Source organism: Corvus moneduloides, chromosome Z (genome assembly GCF_009650955.1).
Source record: "Corvus moneduloides isolate bCorMon1 chromosome Z, bCorMon1.pri, whole genome shotgun sequence".
In the NCBI taxonomy this organism is placed as follows: Eukaryota; Metazoa; Chordata; class Aves; order Passeriformes; family Corvidae; genus Corvus; species Corvus moneduloides.
The window spans coordinates 39,108,895-39,130,737 of NC_045511.1; the positions used below are offsets into that span (position 1 = coordinate 39,108,895).

Consider the following 21,843-nt stretch of genomic DNA (forward strand, 5'->3'; position numbering starts at 1 on the left):
AAAACGTCCTAGGAGCGTGACAAAACCCAGTCTTACAGATCATTTTTGAGCAAATTATTTACCCTTTTCCTAATTTTTTTTCCCAATTCCTTTTACAGTTCTATCAGGCTGCAACACACTGTGTGGCCTTCTGTGAAAAAAAATGGAATCTTATGCAATTTTATATTATGCTTTGCTTTCTTTGAGCCAATTGAAATAAACCTTCCCCTAATCACAAGGCTCAGTCTCTGCCTGCTTCTTTAACTGCGAACAGCTAAGGCTTTGCCTGAATAACCTACATGGTTATTTGCTCTTATGATTCTGTGCGTACCTCCTTCTTTCCTATGGGTTTTGCCATAAGTGGCCTTTAAACACAAAGAAAAGTTAAGAGTTTAGCCATCTCTGAGGAGGACCCACAAATGACACATAAAGACACGGGACACTGCAAACAAACAAAATATAAAATCTTTTCCACCCTGCATTATTTACTGAAAAACAAACTCATTAGAAAGAAGAAAAAGGAGAAGTCTTCCTACACACTGACACAGAAAGAATGTCAGTTTGCCATCTGTCCTATGGGGACACAGAAGGGGTTGGCATTATACTGCCTGAGACACACGTGACAGGAGAGAAGACCAAAACATCATAAAAGGTGAACAAACCTGGACAAGCAGCTATTCCCTTTTACAGACTTGCTGTCCTTCAGCATTTCTGCCTTCTTCCATGATGAGGCACTTGCTCTGCTTTTGTTTCACTGCCAGACTGCCAACCCTTTTTGTTAGGACATGCCATACACAGAGGCTTATGTCCCCATAGGGCATTTTCCCCTTGGCCCTGCTACTGTTTCAGAATTCCAGTGCTCATGATGTAATTGGCAGCATATGTATGCAAGGCACACCCAGAAAATTCATCTTTACCACTGGGCTGTGACAGATACCTCTACAGCAACCACAATGTAGTCAGAAGATTATTACATTGTACTCCCTTCAAACAAAAAGACCTGCAAGATTTCACTTTTAGGCCGACCAAATGGAGTCACAAAGGGTTGGCAAGACAGAACGTGCTGGGGATTTTTCAGGATCAAAGCATCAGCAATTGCAAAGAAAAGATGACTTTTCTTTTGTCTTGTTATAAATGCCCTGGAAAAAAAAATCTTTCCATGTTTCCACACAAACATAGCACATGTTTAATTTTTCAAGCTTGAAAAGACCTTATTGCTTATTGCAGACCACACATCACCCTCTCTTCTGACATGATTCTTCTTTCCTGCATCCTCCAAAGGACTGATATCATAAAGTGTATGCTTATACAAAACAAATTATTTCATGTGTAAAGGCCATGAGGTTTCTATAGTTTGGGTGACTTATCATTCTTCAGGGTCTGACAACCTCCCCAAATCCTAGGGAAGGATGCAAATTAGACTGTACCATGCTCCTTGCGTTGAGCTTTGCTTAAGCAAACAGTGGTACTCCTATTTGGACATAATCTGTAAACTACACTAAACTATAGCCCAGCCAGATTTGAGAATACTAAGGGGTTTTTTAATAGCAGCAAGATGACTGCCTATTCTAATTGTCCTAATAGAAAACCCAGCCTGCCCCATGATAAAGTGAGAAAACACTTGTGACTTGTCAGTGGGAACAGGAGGATTTTCCCAGGTCATTCCTCTTGCAAAAAAAAGTCACACATTTTCTCTTCTCTCTTGGATCTGCATGTTATTTTCACGTAACATGAAAACTGACACACCTAGATAACAGACATAGCAAAGAATATAAGAAATCTCCTTTCACTCACTTGAGCTCTGGATTGTGTTATCTGCCAGCTGAAATTATGTTTCTTGACATTTCAGACAAATAAGGAGGAATTTTACATCTTTGCTAAAACAAATTTGGTGAGGGAGCAAAAGTCTCCATTATGTCCAGCTCCTTGCAACTGATCTGCACAATATGCAGCCCAGGGCCAATTGTCCTTTAGTGGATCATAGGCAATGCCTTGCCCTGTATGCCCCCATGGCTAGGGACAGCCAGGCACCAGTCACTGACTCAGCACATAGTCGGTCTGTCAAATGGAGGCACATTTAGAGTAGCAGCAGAGAGTGCCTTGGTTCCACTGCAGACAACAAACCCACAGGTCTGTTTCTTTGCAAGATTTCCTCCAGACTCTGTTTAAATAAGGCCTTTGTAAATTCTCACTAACACATATAAATCCCCTCCCACATATCAATAAAATTTTATTTTAGAGAAGGAGAAAGAACACAGATACATTGATCAAAAGTTAAGTATACAGTATGTCAGCAGCTAATGAAAAACAAGCACCTGTCCTCCTTTAGGATAACAAGAGCTTCCCACAGGGTCCAGTGTGATAACAGTCAGAGCTCCAGTACCAACAGTGACAAAACAACCACCACCAAATGGATCTTATTTTAAAGCTGTGGCCCATGACAAGGTTGAGGGCAAATTCAGTCTCTGCCAATATGCGTTCACTACCTAAAAGCATCTTGGTTTTGACTTGATAATTACGGTGTGCTGAGCCAACCAGCTGTCACTAAGGAACAGGAGCTGCCCAAATGAAGCAAAATGCATAGAAGTTTGCTGCTGATTTTTCACACAATAATGAACCCAGTTACAGCCTTTTGAGGCATGGAACTGAAAGACAGAAAGAGAGAGAGAAAAAAAAAAAAGAAGAGGAAAGGGAGAAAGAAAGAGCTTTGAACATTTTGTTCCAGTCAGTTTCCAAGAATGAGGAAAACACCAAGCGAGATTCAATCAAAGGATGCCCTCCCACAGTCACGCTGTTGCTGTAGAATTGGCCACTGGGCAGATACCCGAGACATACATTTCCCAAAGCACACAGACCCAGTCTTTGCTGAAACATGAACTCTCACTGATGGCAGCACACATACATAGCAGGGCAAACAAGAAGAACGGCAGAAATGGCTGAATGAACTTTATTCAGGATCTGACATACAATGTCAGTATAATGAATGTGACCTAAAGAAGATTGTTACACTCATAACCAGACTGAGTTGGCAGCTTTGACCAATTAGTACCAGTTCATTTTACCTTACACATATGATATTCTGTAAAACCTTAACAGATGTCACCATAAATCACAATCCTTTTTGTCCCCTGCACTCTTTACATTTGGAAAGTACTTTCAGCTGAATCTTCTTTAATACTAGTTGTAGACTGAAATTAATGCAAATGTAATTCTGGCAGTCTCTGCAAGACACCAAAAATGCATGAACCAGAAAAGTTCTTTTCTCACCCAGCATCTATATGACTACTGCTCTTGAAAACCAAAACTGTTTTGTTCCAACTACTGCACACCATGATATTTACAGCAACTTCAGTCTGCACAGAACTAAGGCAAGATGTAGGGGTTTTCTCCCCTTCCTCCTGAAGTTCAAGTTCTCTCCCAGAGCAACAAATACTGGTTTGCCGACATACTCACCTACTCGGGAAACATTTTAAGCAGCAGTAACCAACACAAACAGCTGCTACATTTGTTGCACTGTAATGGCAGAGTACCCCATGGGCTTATCAGTAAAGGAAATAGTAAAAATTGCCATGATTTTTACTGTTGCCAGTGAAAATGCTGAATTCTTGTCTCAAGCTGCTCGAACTGACCGTTGCAGCCAAGGAAATGGGTGCTGATATGTCCCCGGCCCGCACTTAGCTAAAATACTGAGGTGTTGTTAAGCCAAGATGTCACCAGGGTACCTTAACAGACCACTTTACGGGCAGTGTTTATTAACTGCTGCCTCCTGCAAGACCACCACCAGCAGGAGGGCAAGTACAGACTTGCTTTTAGGAAGGCCTTGTCTGAGGTCTTGTCACACTGGAGGGATGCTTTGCCTTTTGGTAGTCCAACATCCACAAAATGGCTCTCAAGCAATTTCCAGGGGTCTGTGTTTCTAGCCTGTCCTTCAGAATTTTAATGAGGAGGAAGGGTCAGAAGCTAACATAATTATTTATAAACCAGTGTCAAGATTTGTTGAGTAGCTTTTCTAGTGTTTTCCCATGTACAGCTCTCAACTAACTTATAGACTAGTGCATTGCTTTAAACATTGCTTGTCATATTTATTCTTCCCTTCTCGTAACATTTTCTTCAGTAAGAGAATGGTAATTCAGCCACATGTTCCAAGAATATAACAGGCTCTAACTGCAAAAATAACCATTACTGATTTGTTTTTTTCTTACAGAGAAACTACAGAGAGACAACATTGTTTACTTCTGAAGACTAGATATGCACACACACACACACACACACACAGATGAAAAGGTATTTGTCATCAGCATTTTGGCAAACAACTCTTATGAGGCTTCTGTTGAGTGAATCCCTTTATGACAGTTTTCCCCACCTCAAAAATGAGGCCAGAAATGGATACCTAGCTGTTTCACAATAGTGGTGGGGATTTAAAAAAAATATTAGTTATTTTCTACTTGAATAGTGTCACAAAGCTATAAAACATAAGTTATGTATTCATCAAGATTCTTATTTGGTATATTTTGAAAACAATGGCACAAACGCCTCGCTGCCATCACTTTCTTAAATTCAAAATCTCAAGTGGAAACTCTTCAGATATGAATTTGGCTGCAATAAATAATTCCTTGTAATTTTACTGGTTCTGGCCTCCTTAAAGTGTACTATAATGCACTCAAAAATAAAATAAATTGGTAAGAATACATTCAGGAAAAAAAAAAGATTTTAAAACAACACTGTTTCTCTTGCATTGCATTCAGAATTATCTTATATGCCATAAAAGTAATCCTCACTCACAAAATGTGAGCTGGGAAAACAAGTGGAGTTCTTCCAGATTAAGTGTCACAAAGAGAAACTGCTGAAGAAAGCAAATAAGAAACCCACAGCATCCCCTAATTTAAGACACATTAAAACAAACAAACAAACAAACAAGAAACAACTTGCCTTGAACAAAGGAAAACGTGAGGTCTGCTTCTAGCTGTGTCCTAATTCTTTGCTTATTCCAGTCTGAATGTTGTTAGTTTACAGTATTGTATGTACTATCCTCCATAAAAATAAACAGGCCCTCAGGGATTAACATACCCCAACCAGCACTTCAAAACTACTTGCAGTAGCTCTCTTTCCACACCTTCATAGATGTAAACAAATAAATATTTCTGAACAGGAGCTGCTGGTATCATCTGCCTTTGTATTGTGCCAAGTAGGCTTTTGAAGTGCCAATTGTTGTGGAAACTGAGGAAAATGGTAAATTGCACCCTAATGAGAGCTATTCTAGCTAAGCATCAGAACAACATCAGTAGGAAAAATCTCTTCTCAATAGTATTTTAAAAGGTATTTTTCCCCATAATTTACCAAGTTGAAAGCTAGGACAGTAGCTAGGAGCAACCAGTTTGAAAAACCTGCATTATCCTTGCTACTGTCCAAAAAGAACTGTGCTTTCACATATAGACTTTGCTGGAAGCCCTAGATAAGCACAGCTGTGACAAATCCTGCTCCAGTACAACGTTTTTAGTTCAAGTCCAGCTCTGCAGGATTCTGACATAACTTTCCCAAATCCGTGACAGACTTGTCACTGACAATGAGGGGAACTTGAAACAAACAGTCTCACAGAAATGAGGGATATCTTACCATAGAAATACCTCAGAAATTTGACGGGTTGTGAGTGTGAATGAAAAAACAGTATACACAAAGAAAATGTGCTACATGCTGCAGTTCTCCACCCAGTAATTCATATCTGCAGGTATACAGGAGAGGAGGATGATCCACGTTGTGGAATTTATTGAGAAGGAACACAGTGGAGAGATAAAATATGGGCAGGGTACAGCATGAACTCTAAAAAATAGAAAGAAAAGGAAGATGACTAAACTGCTCCAGTTCAAAAGAAAGGGGGTCTCCAGACCTCAGCTGATCAGTAGTGCTAAACAGATATCCCCATTTTCTCACTTCAGCACTTTAGGTCCTGCTAATTCATGTTTCTTCATTCTTAACAGTGTTTTGCAGCTGCTCAGGAAGATAAACATCTATCCTGCAAAGAATTCCCTTAGAGATTTTAGGCAACATTTTACATAAATACTATGCCTAGTACAGAAAGAATTTGTCCATATCCAAACTGACACAAGCCACTTATTTCTGCACAGTGATTTTTTTTTTCTGTTGTTACACTAGACAAGTCATATTTGGGATATGTTTAGGAAAAAAGACAGAAACTTTTGCTAGCTTCTATATCACTACTTCTTAATTACTCAACTTTATTTTAATGCCACATATTGCACAGCTGCTAGCCTGTTGGAAATATTTCTGTATCCTATTTGGTTAGTTAACCTACAGTTTCAGAAGCTTGTGATCTCTTATGGAAGTTTGCAGATGTAGTTCCCTCTCCCTCCCCAGCTATAGCATGACAATGCATGCCAGAACATAAGCTCTGGCACATACTTTGGAGACGGATGTGGAAAGGTTACACAGTTTTGCAATAAATTCATTATGTTCAAGCAGCACCAGTTAAAGCAATCACTCTCCTGGCCAAAGAAATAAGTGAGGAAAAGAAAAACAAAAAAACCAGGTCTTCACTTTTCTGATGTCCTGTTGCATCAAAGCACAGGTTGCAACAAGCTGAGAAAGTGTAATGTGCTTCAACGTCTTTTTCAGTTGCTATGGTACAGTTTCTTATGGAAAATTCCTTGTTCTGCGTGATGTTTTTCCTGCCTCATTTGGGATGGCAGAACCGTTCCTTGTGTCACCTGAGAAACCGGGCTGTCAGTTTCCACCTATTGGTGAGAAAGAAACTCATCAGCAGCAGAACTCAATGGAAAATTCCTTGGTTAGAAGTTTCTGCGCTGGAGGCCAACATGACAGTGGGGAGCAAGGACGGATAGGTCAGGGGATGAGGGTGCCACACAGGAGATCTGGCTTCCACCTCAGGGTCAGACACATATTTCCTGTGTAACCTGGGGCAAAGGACTTAATCACTGGGACTCCCTGCTCATACAGGCAGGACAACCAAGCATCCTTTCCCCGTTCTTCACCCTGTGTGTGAAGCCCCAGGTCTGTAACCTGCCCACAGGACAACCAAGTAGCTCCAGGTTACAGGAGTGAGGCCGTAGCCCAAAAGCTCTTCAGGCAAGGATTATGTGCACCTGCAGAGCCCCCAGTGCTTTGCACGGTGAGGTCTTGTTTGGACCATGGGGCTCTAAAGTAATGCATGGAAATAATACTAAGTAATTTCATTATTCTCTGTTTTTAAGGAAAAATATCAACAAAGGAGGGAAAACTCCAGCTTTACTGTACAGCCAAATAGGAAAAACACTGGGCTTTTGGAGGAGATCTGCAATCTATTTTCTGCATAGATAATACTGAAAATTACCAGAAACACACTGTAAAAATGGTATTATAGCATCACACTAGTGATACAAAGCAGTCAGGGATCAGGCCTTTTCACTAGGGAATTTTCTTGTATGGACTAGTTGGAAGTAATCCGATTTTAATGTGACATTTTTCCTGCTGGAATGTTTGCCCTTCCAATCAAAAAATAATTACATTCTACCACTTTTGATTCATGACAAAAACAAAGCATGGTTGAAAAGAAAAACTAAAAAAAGCCTTAATATTTTAATGCAGTTGGATACCTGCGGTACTTCAGAATGCTGGCATTTCCATGGACTCCCTATGGTGGTGAGAAGAGCTTTTGACCTCTCTGAGGAAATGGGTTTTGAAAATAATAAATGCGTAAGTGTTTGAAAAGAGACTCCTTTAGTAATGTCTGTCATGAGAATGAAGAGAATTCAAAGTATGACAATACAAGTGCATTCCACAGGACAATTTTTCTGGTGGTGCCAATATTTAAAGCTCCATTGACTTCAGTGGAGTTTCACCCTTTAATCCAAGAAGGTTTGGACTTGTTGGATATCACTTGCAGTAACACACAACCCTTTTTGTCTTTTAGAGTCCCTTACAGACAAGTTCAACAAGAAAATTAATGGAAACAGGTGTAGGAATGAAAGAAAATATACTAATATTAATTACACGAGTCAGGACATTCAAAATTTTGATTCCCATAGCATTAATTTCAGCATAAAGCTAGTAAAAAATTTCACTGAAAAATATTAATGATGTAAAATAAAGTTTCAAATATTTAGCAGCAGAAAAATACTGATTTTCAGTTACTTTTTTGGCTTCCTAAAACAAAGAATCAAATTTAACATTCCAAAGTGGGACAATCCTTCCCCTCCCCCATACCAGCACACACAAAACCACTCTTACCCATATTTTTAAAATATTTTCCCAAATTGAAATATTTTCAAAAAAAGTATTTCATTTAAAAATACCAACTTATTTAAATTTCAATGAAGATTTTTATCTGTTTCAACAGTTCAAGTTGAAACTTGAGACAAAACTGAACCAAGTGCCCTCTGCTTTCTCTTATACTTTAAAGCAGCAAGTAATTTTTAAATGCTGAAATCTCCCATGGGAGGAAAATTCTATTTTTGAACAGCTTTACTTCCGTGCATTTAAAATCTCAGCTACTACCCTGTAAATCTGGAGGGTGAGAAGTTATACTGAAGATGGAATAATTCAGTAAAGGCTGCATTATTCTGGCTGTACAGGGTGGTTGGTAAAGGCAGCAGGACCTTCCTCTCACTTTGCATTATGATGGAGGAACCACTCTTTCAAGGCTGCCACCAGATGAACTGGTTGCCAGCCTCACACAGAAGCCCGTACAGGATCCCTGCACACCAGCACATTGCTCCATTGATTATTTTCCTCATTCTACCAATTCTACCAATAGGAAACTTATCCAATAAAAATCACATGCAAGTCAAAAATCTGCTAAGAATGGAAGTTAAAACTCAGTTCTAAGCACAACAAGGTTCTAAGCTAGATCAAATTAAGTTATGGAAGTTTGAACCAAAATCCAAGACTTGAATACATCTTACTTTTGACAAACTTTATATTCTGATCTGAATTCTGCGAGTTAAAAGCAATTGCTCTGAAAATCACTCCCAGACTGAACTAAGTGATAAAAATGAAAGAGGAAGTCTGCATTTTAACTCCTATGTTACTGCAAAGACTTGTCTATGTACCAGTCCTTTAGAATAGCAAAAGTTTTGCATGCAACAGTATTTCTGTGTTACAATCCAGCATTTGGATTATGATGGGCCTTCTCATCTTCAGTAAGGATGGTGCTGCTATATCAATATTCCAAATAAAAGAAAATCTGAAGAATATTCCTCTGCTTCTCAGCAGCCAGTGTAAATTAGGATAACCCTTAAATACCCTGACCCTTTGATAATCACAAGCACTGCTGTTACATTTCCCTTCTCCCAGCATCTTAATAATCTTCCTCCTTGTATGTCCAGCAGCACAAGTAGCAGCTGGGGTCCGGAAGAGGGGGGCACAGACTGATACAGAAATAAACAGTGACCTAAAAGAGGTTTTTGTTCTTCCTCTTGTACTCTATGGATCCTTTCACACTCCCCAAAGATCTGAGACATTTTATAATTCTCACCATAATGCAATGCCATCAGGTATTCAAGAAGACTTCCCTACTGAACATCTAGAGAAGCAATAAACACCAGTTTAAAAACTATAGAACCAAATCAACAAATGGTTAAAGCCACAGGTTACAAGGCCCTGCCACACCAACCTCCAGTTCTCTTCACTAGGGTGAAATAGGAGTGTGGGTAAAATTCCCTTCTCAACCCAACCAGCCTAGTCAGCTGTCAGGATGAAACATAGGAAAATTGGAAAACTTAATGAACACCGTGGCCTAGTGAAAGGCAATTAGAAACTCCTTAATCAAACACTGCCACATTTAACAAGTCAGGTAATGTAGGAAAAGCAAAGCCTACTTGCCTAAATCCTCTTGCTTTCTGAATCCTAATCCTGAAGCCAGGTAGAACAAGGTACCAGAGAACAAGGTAGGTAGAGATTTTAATTGCTTTATGTTTGGAGAAGTACAGCTGCAAAACCTTGGCTTCATCTGAATAAATTGCCAACAGGCCTACCCTTTTGTCTTGCTTGTCTTTTATTTCCTTTTCCCTCCCCCATTCTCTCCTTCCTTTTCTTTGTTTGGAAGAGGGAGATCTGTACACTTTGCTGTCTCCCAGAGTGCCACTTCTTACCGGAGCCCTCTTTGGTTTTTGCTTGGGTCCAAGTCATAGGCTTTTGTATTTTCCTATCCCTTTTGTCTGAGCATGAGTTATATGTGCTGCATCTTTGTGATGTTGGTTTGGTTTTGTCCAGACTAATTAGTTTTCTTAGTAATTGTTTCTCGCAGTTTATATTTATGACACCAGGCTCACCCTTAACATGCTTCCTGGCTTAAACATCACCTAAAGATAAGAATTTTTCTCCATATTTGCAACATGGGCATTATTCCCTGTAGCAAAGTCTAAGGACATACAATGTGTTCTGCTCATACAGAGTAGCTGCCTGTTAAAGGTAATGAGCAAAATGTTAAAGAGTTCACATTGACTTTCCTTTGTTCCATAATCTTGCTATAAAATGTAACAATATATTTCATATTTTTCCATTCATGTACAGGGTGCATTTCATAAGTCTTTACATTATTTTTCCCTGATGCTTTGCTCTACCACCTTTCATTGGGTTGAAGAGGAAGGGAGAAGAAACTATTGTGTTCTGTGAATCCAACTATCAACCTTCTGTAGATCAGACTGAGCACTAGCTGTTCAAAAGTGTGATTTTACTTACAATCATCCTACAGTTTGCACAGTTTAACAACACACAGAAAGAACCTCAGTAATTCAAGTGTATCAGAATGCAGAAATGCTTAGCTTGCACAATATTAAATGGCTCATTAATTTACTTAAAAGCAACAACTCAAAAGCTAATTCCAAATACAAAGAAAACAGTACTAGCTGGGTTTGGTTCAAATATGTTCAAATAGGCTTTGATCTATGGCCTTCTTAGACTGATTACCCAGAGACTTAATAAGCCACGCAAAACTTCAAGTCCAGCTCAGCACTGACACAGCCTTTCAGAATTTCAACCAGAAAGCAGAGTAGGGAATAATGAGCAGCTTGTGACCATGGAGGGTTTATATCCTAGTTTGTGAACCAGGATTTCCTTCCTTATTACATGAGTGTTGAGATCTAGGAATGATTTAAATCCAGGATTGATATCTTTCCTGAGACCACATTTCCATTTAAATAATTGCTCTTCTTTCTTAAGAATGAAAACCCATCTCTTGAGAAGCTTTAGCTAATGAACAGTGTGTATTTTAACAGGTATGACTGCATATAGTATACCCTTAGAGAAACACCACAGAAAGCATAACAAAATGTTTCTTAAAAGCTTTTACAGACATCTAGATGGGGCGTGTGTCTGGTTTGATGAGGCCAAGAGCTCACTGTGGGTGGGCACAGTCCTTTCTATATGATGAAAAATAACTATTGCACACATAGGCAGAAATTCCATTCCAAACAAAACCCAACCAACCAACCAACCAAAAAAAACCCAACCTGAACAAAAAAACCCCAAAACCATAAAAAACCACAAAAACAACAACAACAATAATTTTTCTGTACATTTTCTCTCCCTTGTTATGAAAAACACGCAATGCTTTTCTGTGTTTTTGCCATAGAAAGTGGTCTATATATTTCTGTATACATATCCTGTCAATAAACACAAGCTGCAAAGTTGAGATGGCAAAGCTGTCTTCTGCAGGAGCAGTGAACACCTGTGTGCTTTGTTCTGTCTTGAAAACACTCTATCTTGCACTCAAAAAAAGAAACCTACCGGTGCAAAATAAATCTCTTACCAAGTTGTTTAATGTTGCCATTTACCACAGCCGTGTTTCAGATGTTGAGGCCAATCTTGAAACACACAGAGATCAGTCGGCAGGAAAGACTCATGTTGGTTAAAATAGGAAATCAGTTCTGGATTTGGCCTCTAGAGGAAAGCTATCACTGCAAAGAAAAGTTGAATCTTCTCATCCTCCTCATTTCATCGAAAGTTGGACTTGATGATCTTGGACTTTTTTTCACTCTTAATGATTCTATGATTTCTGAAAGGTACGCCTTGTTTTGCACTGTGTTTATTTGGTGTGGTACAATTTCAGTGTTCTCTAAAATGCTGCCATTGAAAGAGGCAAAAAATTGTAACTTTAAAGTGCAATACAACATTGTGGTAAATGTGGGAAACCATTTCCAGGAAGGAAATAGGCTGCATGAGAATGCATAATGCAAAAGCCTTTAGCAAGTTGGGAAATAGTCATCTTCCTCTTCAGTAAAAAAGCTAAGACAAAAAGGAAATATCTTCTCCAAGAAGTTCTCTGTGAACTTCTGTGACTTTGAGTCTTCAGTCTGTGCTCCCATACCACATCTTCAGGATGAGAATTGTGATTTACTGTGTTTGAAACGACACCTCACTGAAAAAATGCACCCGATGTCTCCTCTCAGGGTTGGGCACAAGGCTGAAAGGTGCTCTCCTTTAAGGCTGAGATGAGCACAGAGCTTTTGAGCTTCATATCTGATGCCTGCTGGCTGATGTGATCTGGGGCTGGCTATGGCATCTGAAGGAGTCCAACCCACTAATTCACCCTGCCCAGTAGTGGCCACAGAACTGATGTGACAGGCAGTTTACACCTGCAGTCAGCCATGGGCTGCAGAAGCTGAGGGACTGCAAACTTGCCTCTACTTGTCCTGACACAGACGGGGCGCCCTTATCCAGGCACCTTGTGAATGCTGTGGGGGTTCAGAGCCCTCAGGGCAGAACCAAAGGCTCACCCCTGTGATTGCACTGAGTGCAGAACACTAATCATCTCTGATCTTGCTAACACCGTTTCACGTCATTACCTGCCAGGACAGATGAGCATCAGCTCTCTGCTGCAATGGTTGTGGGTGATCTGTGACCTTCTGGCCTTTTAGCTGCTTCTGATCTCTCTTCTCTGCTCTGAGCATTTCAGCATAGAAGGATATAAATATGTTGCTGTTAATGTCAGGGAAGCTGCTACATACTATTCTGGGAATATCAACTTGTTTATTAGACAGGGTTAGTATCTACAAAAGGACATCAATGTGTTACTGAGCATAAGCCAATCTTTAGGTGTTAGAAGACATGAAAGAAATACACACCTTAAGGTTATTGGATGCTTATTTGAAGAAAGGATCCTAATAGGTACTGCCATTGTCAGGACTAGAAGAGTTACTACCACGATCCACTGTAGCAATCTGTCCATTCCTGAACTGAGCAGATAGAGTCCACAAAATAAAGTGAGAATTTACTATCAGCATAAGCGGGAATGGCATTTCTGGGCAATGATAAATCATTTCATTCTCACCTGATTATACAGCACCTTTGCACACCTGCCATTGCACAAGTGAACTTCATGGACTGAAGCATCACAAACCCATCAGAACACAACACTCTGTAACAAGGTATTTCCTCTTCTAAATCAGAGTATGGAGAATTAGCCTATAAGCTTTTCTCTTGTTCTTTACCACTCAAGAAGGAGCTTTTCAAGCTTTTCTATGCAGGGCAGGTCAATGCATTTCTGTCTGGAGGCAATCCCATTGCTATTTCAGTCTCAACAACCTCTCAAGTGGAGTCTGCAAATACTGCAAAACTTTTCTTCTGATGAAAATAAAACAGGGACAAGATAAATCATGTCCTCCTGCAAAGTGGTTGGAACAAATCAGACATGTATTTATTGTATTTTCTTTGCCAAAAGCTGAGGCTGAGTTTCTTGTTTCTTTTCCATTTGTTTCTCCCTTTTTCTGTTCCTACTTTGTCTGGGACATGTTCCACTTGATGAGTATTGTTTTCAGCTATTTCTTGGGATTTTTTTGTTAAGGCAGCCACAGGCCTTCCAAGCTATGGGCACCAAAAAAAAAAAAAGCCTAAGAAACCAAATCTAAAGAAATCCTCAGCAACACTCAGAAATAAGACATGCTGTGTGGGAATGGCTTCATTTCAGAAGGTTTCTGACTGAAACTGTGGCTCAAGAAAGTATTCATAATGGCAGTTGAAAATTCTGTCACATCTGTCTTTCCTCCAAAATTATATAAACTGGAGATTGTTTGAAGTTAGATTTAGTTTCTCACTATCCAATCTTGGGAATAAATAGCCACATGATAGAGACAACCACCCCATTTTCCATTCCTTCTTTCCAGTTCTGCAGGAAACAAACCAAGGTGGGAGGAGGAAAGACGGGAAGGAAGCTCTGAAAACAGCTTTGCTTCCCATCTTCTTAACTCTGATTCCAACTGTCTAAAACAACTCAGAGCTGTTCAAGGCATCCTCTTGCAGCCTTTCCTGCACCCTGTGCAACTACTGACTTTCAACAGTTTCCAACAACCAGTTTTCAAAGGCATTTAGGTAGCTAAGGGTGAAGCAATAATTTACTGGCATTTCTCAAAGTACTAAGCTGACTAAGCCTCTGAATACTATTGACCAGACTTTACATTTTGAAGCTGTTTAGGACTCTTTAGAAAACCAGTTACTTAGTGTTATTTAGCACCTGAATGCAATTTCAGCAGAGTAGCTGACGTCTGAGAATGGAATTTAGATCCCCCAACTGCAGAAATTAAAAAAAAAAAAATCCTTAGAGAGAGTATTAGTTATACAGAGATATGCCACAATATAGAGAAACAGGAAATAATTGATATGCATACACCACATATTTTTTAAAAATACAAACAACACCCCCATGCACTACATTTTCCATTTAATTGTTTAATTGCCCCCCAAATCTATCAGGCAAGTTGCTAGCCATAGGTATGGCACAACTTTTCATCCAGAGAACTTTTAAGAATTTCAGACCTCGTTGCAGGGTTTTGACTTAGCTTACTCAGGAGTTTTGTACTTCACTCACAGTAAGTGCCTCTCAATCTGCAAATAATAGTCTTCAATTATTATGGGCATGGATGGACTAGAGATAAGCCCAAGGCAGTGTTCACCTCCTACCAGATCTGCATGTCTCATGATTCAATCCGAATTCTGACCTTTGAAGATCAATAGCCCATCCTCTGTGGAATGTCCTGCTCAATCGCAGGCTGAGAAAGTCACTACAACCCTCACTGAAAAGTACTACTGAGCTCAAGGATGGCCTGTCTCTCCTTGTGTCCCTCAGACATTGCCCCACTAAGCAGAGGTCCCTTCAGCATCCTTAACCAAGAAAGCAGAGGGTAATGAAAGGTGTTCTCAGTTCTGCCCAACAAATCTAAAGAAAACTAGCTTAAGGGCAAGTGAGAAAGGGAGGGCTCTAAAAAATGATCATAAAATACATTTCACTCTTGACATATTATACCTGTTGATTAATGATGGAAACACATTCCTGGAATTGTCTACTCACATAATTCTAGTTTTTATATGACTCAAAAATGCTGAACTCATGTATTTTATTATATAGAATATATGTCTAAATTAAAAGGGGCATATTAATTAAACACCTTCCACTGAGAAAAAAATAAATCTTATAATTTTTCCCCAACTGATGTTTGTAGAACATGAGAAGCCTGTTTTCTGGTTTAATTAACAAGCTAGTTCTGACAAAAAATATTTGAAGAACATTACAGAGTACTTAACAATATTACCAACAGTGTTACTTTTATCTCTGACAACATTTTAAATGTCTGTTAGATTCAACTTTTTGCTGGTCTACCCTATGCTTGTAAAACAGATGCAGATAAGTCTGAGACATTGAGGAACTCCCCAGCAAAAACCTGTCAAAACCAAACCTTAAACATGCTTAAACCTTATGAACTTCAGTGGCATTTTTTCTGGGGAATGCTCCTCAAGACAGATGATAATCAAGCTGCACAGGCTGCAGAAAGGAAAAGGTTTGGGACATTAACCAAGAGCAGCTGAAAGCTCGAGCTTTCTGCATCCCAGCCCTCATATTCATCTCCAGTGGGATGCAGTGAGGAAAGCAGCTCCCTGGTAGAATCTAGTAGCCAGAGTACAAATGATGTAGGAAAGGGAAGGACAACACAGAGCAGGTGAAATCCTGCTGGGTTCGGGCTGCTGTGCAAGTCAATGCACAGCATTCACACACAGAAACATGAGCCGCATGCATATATTCAGAGTTCTGATGGCTCCAGGAATAACAGGCCATCCAGAGCCTCCCTGCCTGCAGCAGATCTGCAGACTTGCAAAGCCAACCACATGGTCCTGCAGGACACAAACTGCTAAACTTCTCTCAAATGTCAGTCTCAAAGCATTGACAGCCTTAATTGCTCAGAGACAGCTGCTGGCGAGAGCAGTGAAGATGTTACACACAGCTGAAAAACAACATGGCTCATCACCCTGTAACTGCAATAAATACTACTCTGTCTTAACCAACGCTTACTGTGGGCATCTGTGATGTGTTCCTGATAATTTTCTCCCAAAATTCATCTTTAGTTGCGTTTGTGCTCAGGGCTAACTGCATTTTTGCACAATCATGTTTCTGAATAATGATGCAACTTGCTTGGTGATGAATTCAAGGAAATTAGAAGCAGGGTTTATGAAATAATTTTGGCGACAAAGTTATTTATTTCTAACTTTCTCATACTTTAGTATTTCTCAGACTTAAAATTTCTCGTTTTATTCTTATTTCCCTGGGATGTGTATTTCCCATTTAGCCAAAACTTTCACTGACACAAACCAATAAAACCAAGGCCAAATCCTACTCTTATGCATGGGCTCATGATAGGGATGTTTTCAGAATGGATTGCCCTTTTTTGTCCTATTCTATTATACTATACATATATATATATTCTTTTCCTATTATACTAAATATAAGAACTACCCATGCAGGTTTCTGTATATAAAATCAACATCCATAGAATCTAGTTTGCAGAGTCTGAAAGGCATAATTTAATCATTAGAATAGAAATGACTATTTGTCATTTACATGTCACTGATTTAGATAGGTATTTTGGTGACAAACAAACAGATGTATTATCAAATGACAAACTGAATGTAGCAATGCCATGGAGATTACGCTAGTCTAAAATCACCACATTGGGTTTTTTCACTTTGACTAATACCCTAATTGCAGAGAATGTTTGAACATGTGCTTAATTTCACTTATCTTTCATAAAGTGCTCTCGTTGACTGAAGCCCACAGTTGGCCTTGATGTGGACAGTGTACTTCAATGCTCTGCTGAGGAAGAACAGTGTTCTTATCTGAATATTACCTGACAAATTTAAACAAGAAGGTGCACGCTTCACCTTAATTTTGACACCGGACATTTCCTTGAGAGTGCATCTTTCATACTGTCTTGACTCATACTACGTACTTGAAATGCTTACTTTGGATCTTCTTTGCTCAGATGTCCTTAGAACGTCTGCTATTTACCCTGAAGTATGTTTCATGTGCTGTTATTTCCAAGTGGTAAAACACTTGTGCTATCCACAAAACAGAATTCAGAGTCAAAGCTGTTCTTTCTTGCGTTTCCAGCATTTGGACTTCAGTGAAAACACTTTACTGAATAATCTGGGTCACAGAACAACATTCTGTGTGCTGAAATGCAAATATTTTGCAGAGAGCACGGTATCTTCCTTTTTTTAATTAGATGTCAATGGACTTCAAGGACAGATCAAGACTGCAACAAAAGCAACATCTTGGGGAAAAAGTGATTCTGTGGGTTCACCTCAACACTAAATGAGGAAATTAATAAGCTTTTCGTTCATATTTTGAATTTTTAATGAGGTAAAATCCTGCACTTTTCAAGTTGAAGCCTTCTGCCTTTGGGAGAATTTCTTCCATCTGATTGGAATACAAAAAAATGCAGGTCCATTGACTCTCAGAATGAATAGCAGGAGTAAAAGTATCTAATTTCCCTTAAATGTATTTATTCCCTATTATATTTCATTATTTGGGCAAAGGAAATAAGTGACCACATTTTTGGGAAAAATAATTGAGACTCAGAATGCTATGGTCTGGGAGAAAAATCTCTTGCCCAGTTAAAAAAAAAGTCAAATACAACTAATGGAAATACACCACTGATATATACAGCTGTCATTTCTGACATACCTGTGACTTGATGAACAACTGTAAAGACACAAATTTTAAATGGTGACTGCAATCAGGGATTAAAATATGCAATCAAACGACAAAAGTATTTAGTCAAGATAATATAAAAGATAAATTCATGTATCTTTATATCCTTATTCAGCCAGTAAAATATCTCCAGAGTAAAACAAACAGCAGGATCAGGACAGGAAGTAAATATAATTTTTATATCCCTCCTTGTAACCTCAATCTCACCCATGTTTGACTTTCAGCATATAAAGTTTTTTTAGTTTTCAGCATCTGAAGTGTCCAAAGTGAGTGCCCTGTTAAACCACACAATCCCAACTAACAATGAATGTCAGGAATGACAAGTTCGGCTTGGACAGAGAGGTTTTTCCTCCCAGTCTGGATTTCACTAAGATTCATCAGTTTTGCTTCCCTGCATTCTGGCTGCTGAGGTCATGGTGTCTTTTATGGGAAAATGAGCTGCTTATAAATTTTCAGCTCTGCAAGCTTTGGGAACTGATGGAAAATCCCCAGCCTTAGGGCTTAGCTGGCTAAGAAAACACTACAGCAGCCCTTTTTTTGTAGTCACTCAAATACAAAAGCCTTTCAAAAGAGATGGAAATGCTTGCAGAGTGTTTGTCTTGGGCAATCCTTCTTCTGTACACAGGGACCAACTTGATTAATTTTTTACCTTATAACATTTGTCAAAAATTACCCCTATTCCTTAGGACTGTAGGAAAGTATAGGGTGACAGACATGATCTGGAATAAAGTCAGATGGAGACTACCCGCTGCAGGCAGTCTGCACTTTGCACATTGCTATTTTCCAGAGGATGCTACCTGTACAGGATGAGCAGCACCCAGAAACAGATAGATCTCCTGCTCTGGGTCAGAGGCCTGTCAGATCCCTGCAGCACAGAGACTCTCCTGGTGAATTTTATTTTTGCCAGCAGCTTTCATTTCACCAGAGTGAAACTGGTCACCGCTTGGCAGTGAGATCTTGCACACCACACCCAGCCAAGAAACACATGCTGGGGCCAGGCTCTGCTGTGGGACTCCCGGGACAAGGATGCCTGAGAAATACAGACCAGGTGATCACAATTCCTCCTTCTGTTGCATCTACCCTGGAAATACAACTACTTCTTTTTTCATATTGAATGACCCGCTGATATTGATCCAAGGGTTTGGAAGAAGGTTGTCAACATGCTCCAAAATTAAGAGAAGCCAGACTGCCTTGTAAGGTGTGAGTCGTCAGAGCTGTGAAAACAACAAAGTGTTGACCTACAGCTAGCTGCACCCTTCTGCAAACAGCCTGGTAGAGGAAACGCAACTCAGCAGGCCCTAGTGTCCGGCTGCTCCCCTCCATTCTCTGTGGTGGTTGTGACAAGGGCTGTCTCCCCACACTGGCAGAGCAAGGCCAGCTCTGCACACTCATGTGCTTCTGCCCTGTTCAAATGCTCCCAAATCATCAAAACTGAATTTAAAAAGAATGTAATGAATAAACCAAAAAAGAATATAATAAACAAAATAACAAAAAAATCCAGATTTTTTTCTCCTGTTTCCCCACGCTTTTGGGGTCTGCCTCATATTCTGAACCTTTTCTTCAGATTTTTTCATTCTAAAATGAAATCTGACATCATCACCAGACTCCAAGACCTATGGCTTTAAAGACAAAAGTCCTGTATTATGGGGGTCATGATAAAATGGTAAGAATAACTGTCCTATTTCTTTTCTCCCTCAGAAGTCCCTCAAGAAGGTGGTGGACTGAAGCAGAGCATTACTGCAACTTTCCTGACTAAAGGGAACACCAAAAATCTGGCTATGCATATGTTTAAAAGAAATATATAGTTAAAGAACAAGGAAAGTCAGAAGAAGATTGAGATCACCCTTAACTAAATGATGTAACAATCCCTGAAATGCAAATGAAAATCCCTAAACATAAATTGAAAAGTTCAGTGTTCAGAAGGGGATAAAAGCAGGGTGCTCTCAAAACTTCTGCCTTTAAAATTAGCACTGCACATGCAATTAGCAATTTACTCTGGAACTGGAACTATAGGCTAAATTCATTTTTTCAGATCAGCAAAATAAATAAAAATTAATTTAGAAAAATTATTTCTGCCAACTTGTAATCAGCTTCAGACTTTCCCTAATGGAAGCCAACTGGAAGTAAAATAACTATTATCTAAACTGCATATTCAGACTCCTACACTTGAAAGAACACAATCTGAAAATGCAGAAATAGAGATGAAATACTAAGACTATCTCAAGAATATATCCAAATTTCCCATATGAAAGTCACAATCCACACAACGTCATCTGAAATGCAATGGCTATTTATATGTCAGTCACTGAAAACATCCTGCCACTAAACCATCCACTGACTAATTAATAAGCCTGCCCAGTACAGTATGCTCTTTTCCAACACTGAAATCCATGAAATTGACAAAACTGAGTGAGTTGCTAGTACAGATTAGCTCGGAAGTGCAAACTGATGTCAGTGCAGCTATTTCTCCACTATAGGGGGGCTGAAACCACGAGCTTGCAAACCTCTTCATTAAAGGGCAAAGCTCCAACCTTCCTTTTGGTAGCACCCAAACAACCACAGTGACTTTGTGGGGCAGGGGTGGGAGTTACTGGGGCAAGGCTCAGAGAACGATTTCTCAAAATCCCAAAACCGTCTGCAAGAAATTTCTTATCCAAGTTCTACCCTAAGAATCTCAACCTGGGCACTTCCACTGACGTTTTGTGACCTCTCGTCAGATTTTCACATTCCTATCAATGTAGCAATGTTATTTACTGAGTGCATTTCCACCATGAATCACGGAAATCTAACAGTCATTGACTGATGTATTCCAGGTGCTAGGCTGCAAGCTAAGTGATGAAGAAAGTCCATAGCTGGTCCTTGAGAAAATGGATTTGTTTTTTCTGTCCTGTTTCAACAGGTCTGGTAGGCTTAGCTGATAACTTTAGCAACTACAATTTCTGTGCAGAGGTGTAGAAGACTGATTTTTGAAATACTGTAATATTAATGAAAATTAATGAAAATATCAAATATCTTAGGGTCTGTGACAGCTCATAAGATTAGTGAAGCTAACCATCTAGTAAAGGTTAGGGTCTATACCCACAAAATATTACACTGTCCAGCTGATTTCAGGGGACAAAAATCTTGCAAGATTTGCCATGCATGCAAGGTTTATGGACCTGGTGATGTTATTTTGCAACACAGTTATGCCTCAGTTTTCCACAGCAACAACTGAACCTCGTTGGTAATTCCCAGGCAAGAGGTTTGCACGTGGACACTAACACAGCGCCTGGTTTATAACGCCTTAACTGCAAAGAGGACTGCATCATGTCCAGGTTTCTGGCTCTCTCTCATCCATCTGATATCAGAATTGTCACTATCTGACAAGAACTGACAAATGAGAAATAACTTCTGCTTTCATACAAAAAGGAACCAAGAAGTCTGGTAGGTGTCTGAAACATGTTTATGCTCCTCAGAGTGTATTCTTTCAAGGTGAAAATATTCAAGATGTTGGAGTTGCAGATGAACCTACCAACCAGCAGCAACCAACAGTACATGGCATGGAAAGGAAAAGCCAGGAGTGCTGGTATAGCACGTCAGACAGATGTGCTGAAGGAGCTGGTGAATAATACTGGTGGTTAAGTGGGAAATATCAGCCAATCCCAGTTGGAAGATGTAATCTTCTACTGTTACATCAGTTAAAGGTAGAGACAAATGTTGTGCTGAAATGACAGAAATGCAGTCCTTCTGAGTGATGACTGGAAGGTGACCACTGAAGCTGACGGGTCTTTGGTCTTCACCAGTTTGTTCTTCCCACCCTGAAGGCTGTATCTTAAGAGGAGGAAAATGCTGTAACTTTTAGCCTGAGACAGACTCTTTAGAAGTCATCACTCTTT

The 21,843-nt window shown here is 39.6% G+C and overlaps 1 protein-coding gene across 3 annotated transcripts in view; it reads right to left on the minus strand.

The window, feature by feature from the left end:
• The window catches only part of NTRK2 (neurotrophic receptor tyrosine kinase 2), a 201,040-nt gene that overhangs the window by 61,150 nt on the left and 118,047 nt on the right, over positions 1-21,843 (minus strand). The window contains exon 13 of one of the 3 annotated variants that reach the window (XM_032096322.1): positions 2,913-6,728. The exons of the other annotated variants lie outside the window; for them this stretch is intronic. Within the exon in view, the coding sequence (XP_031952213.1) occupies positions 6,718-6,728 (11 nt within the window). The 3' untranslated portion in view covers positions 2,913-6,717. Of the gene's footprint in view, positions 1-2,912; positions 6,729-21,843 lie in introns of those variants that run through there. 3 annotated transcript variants of the gene reach the window in all.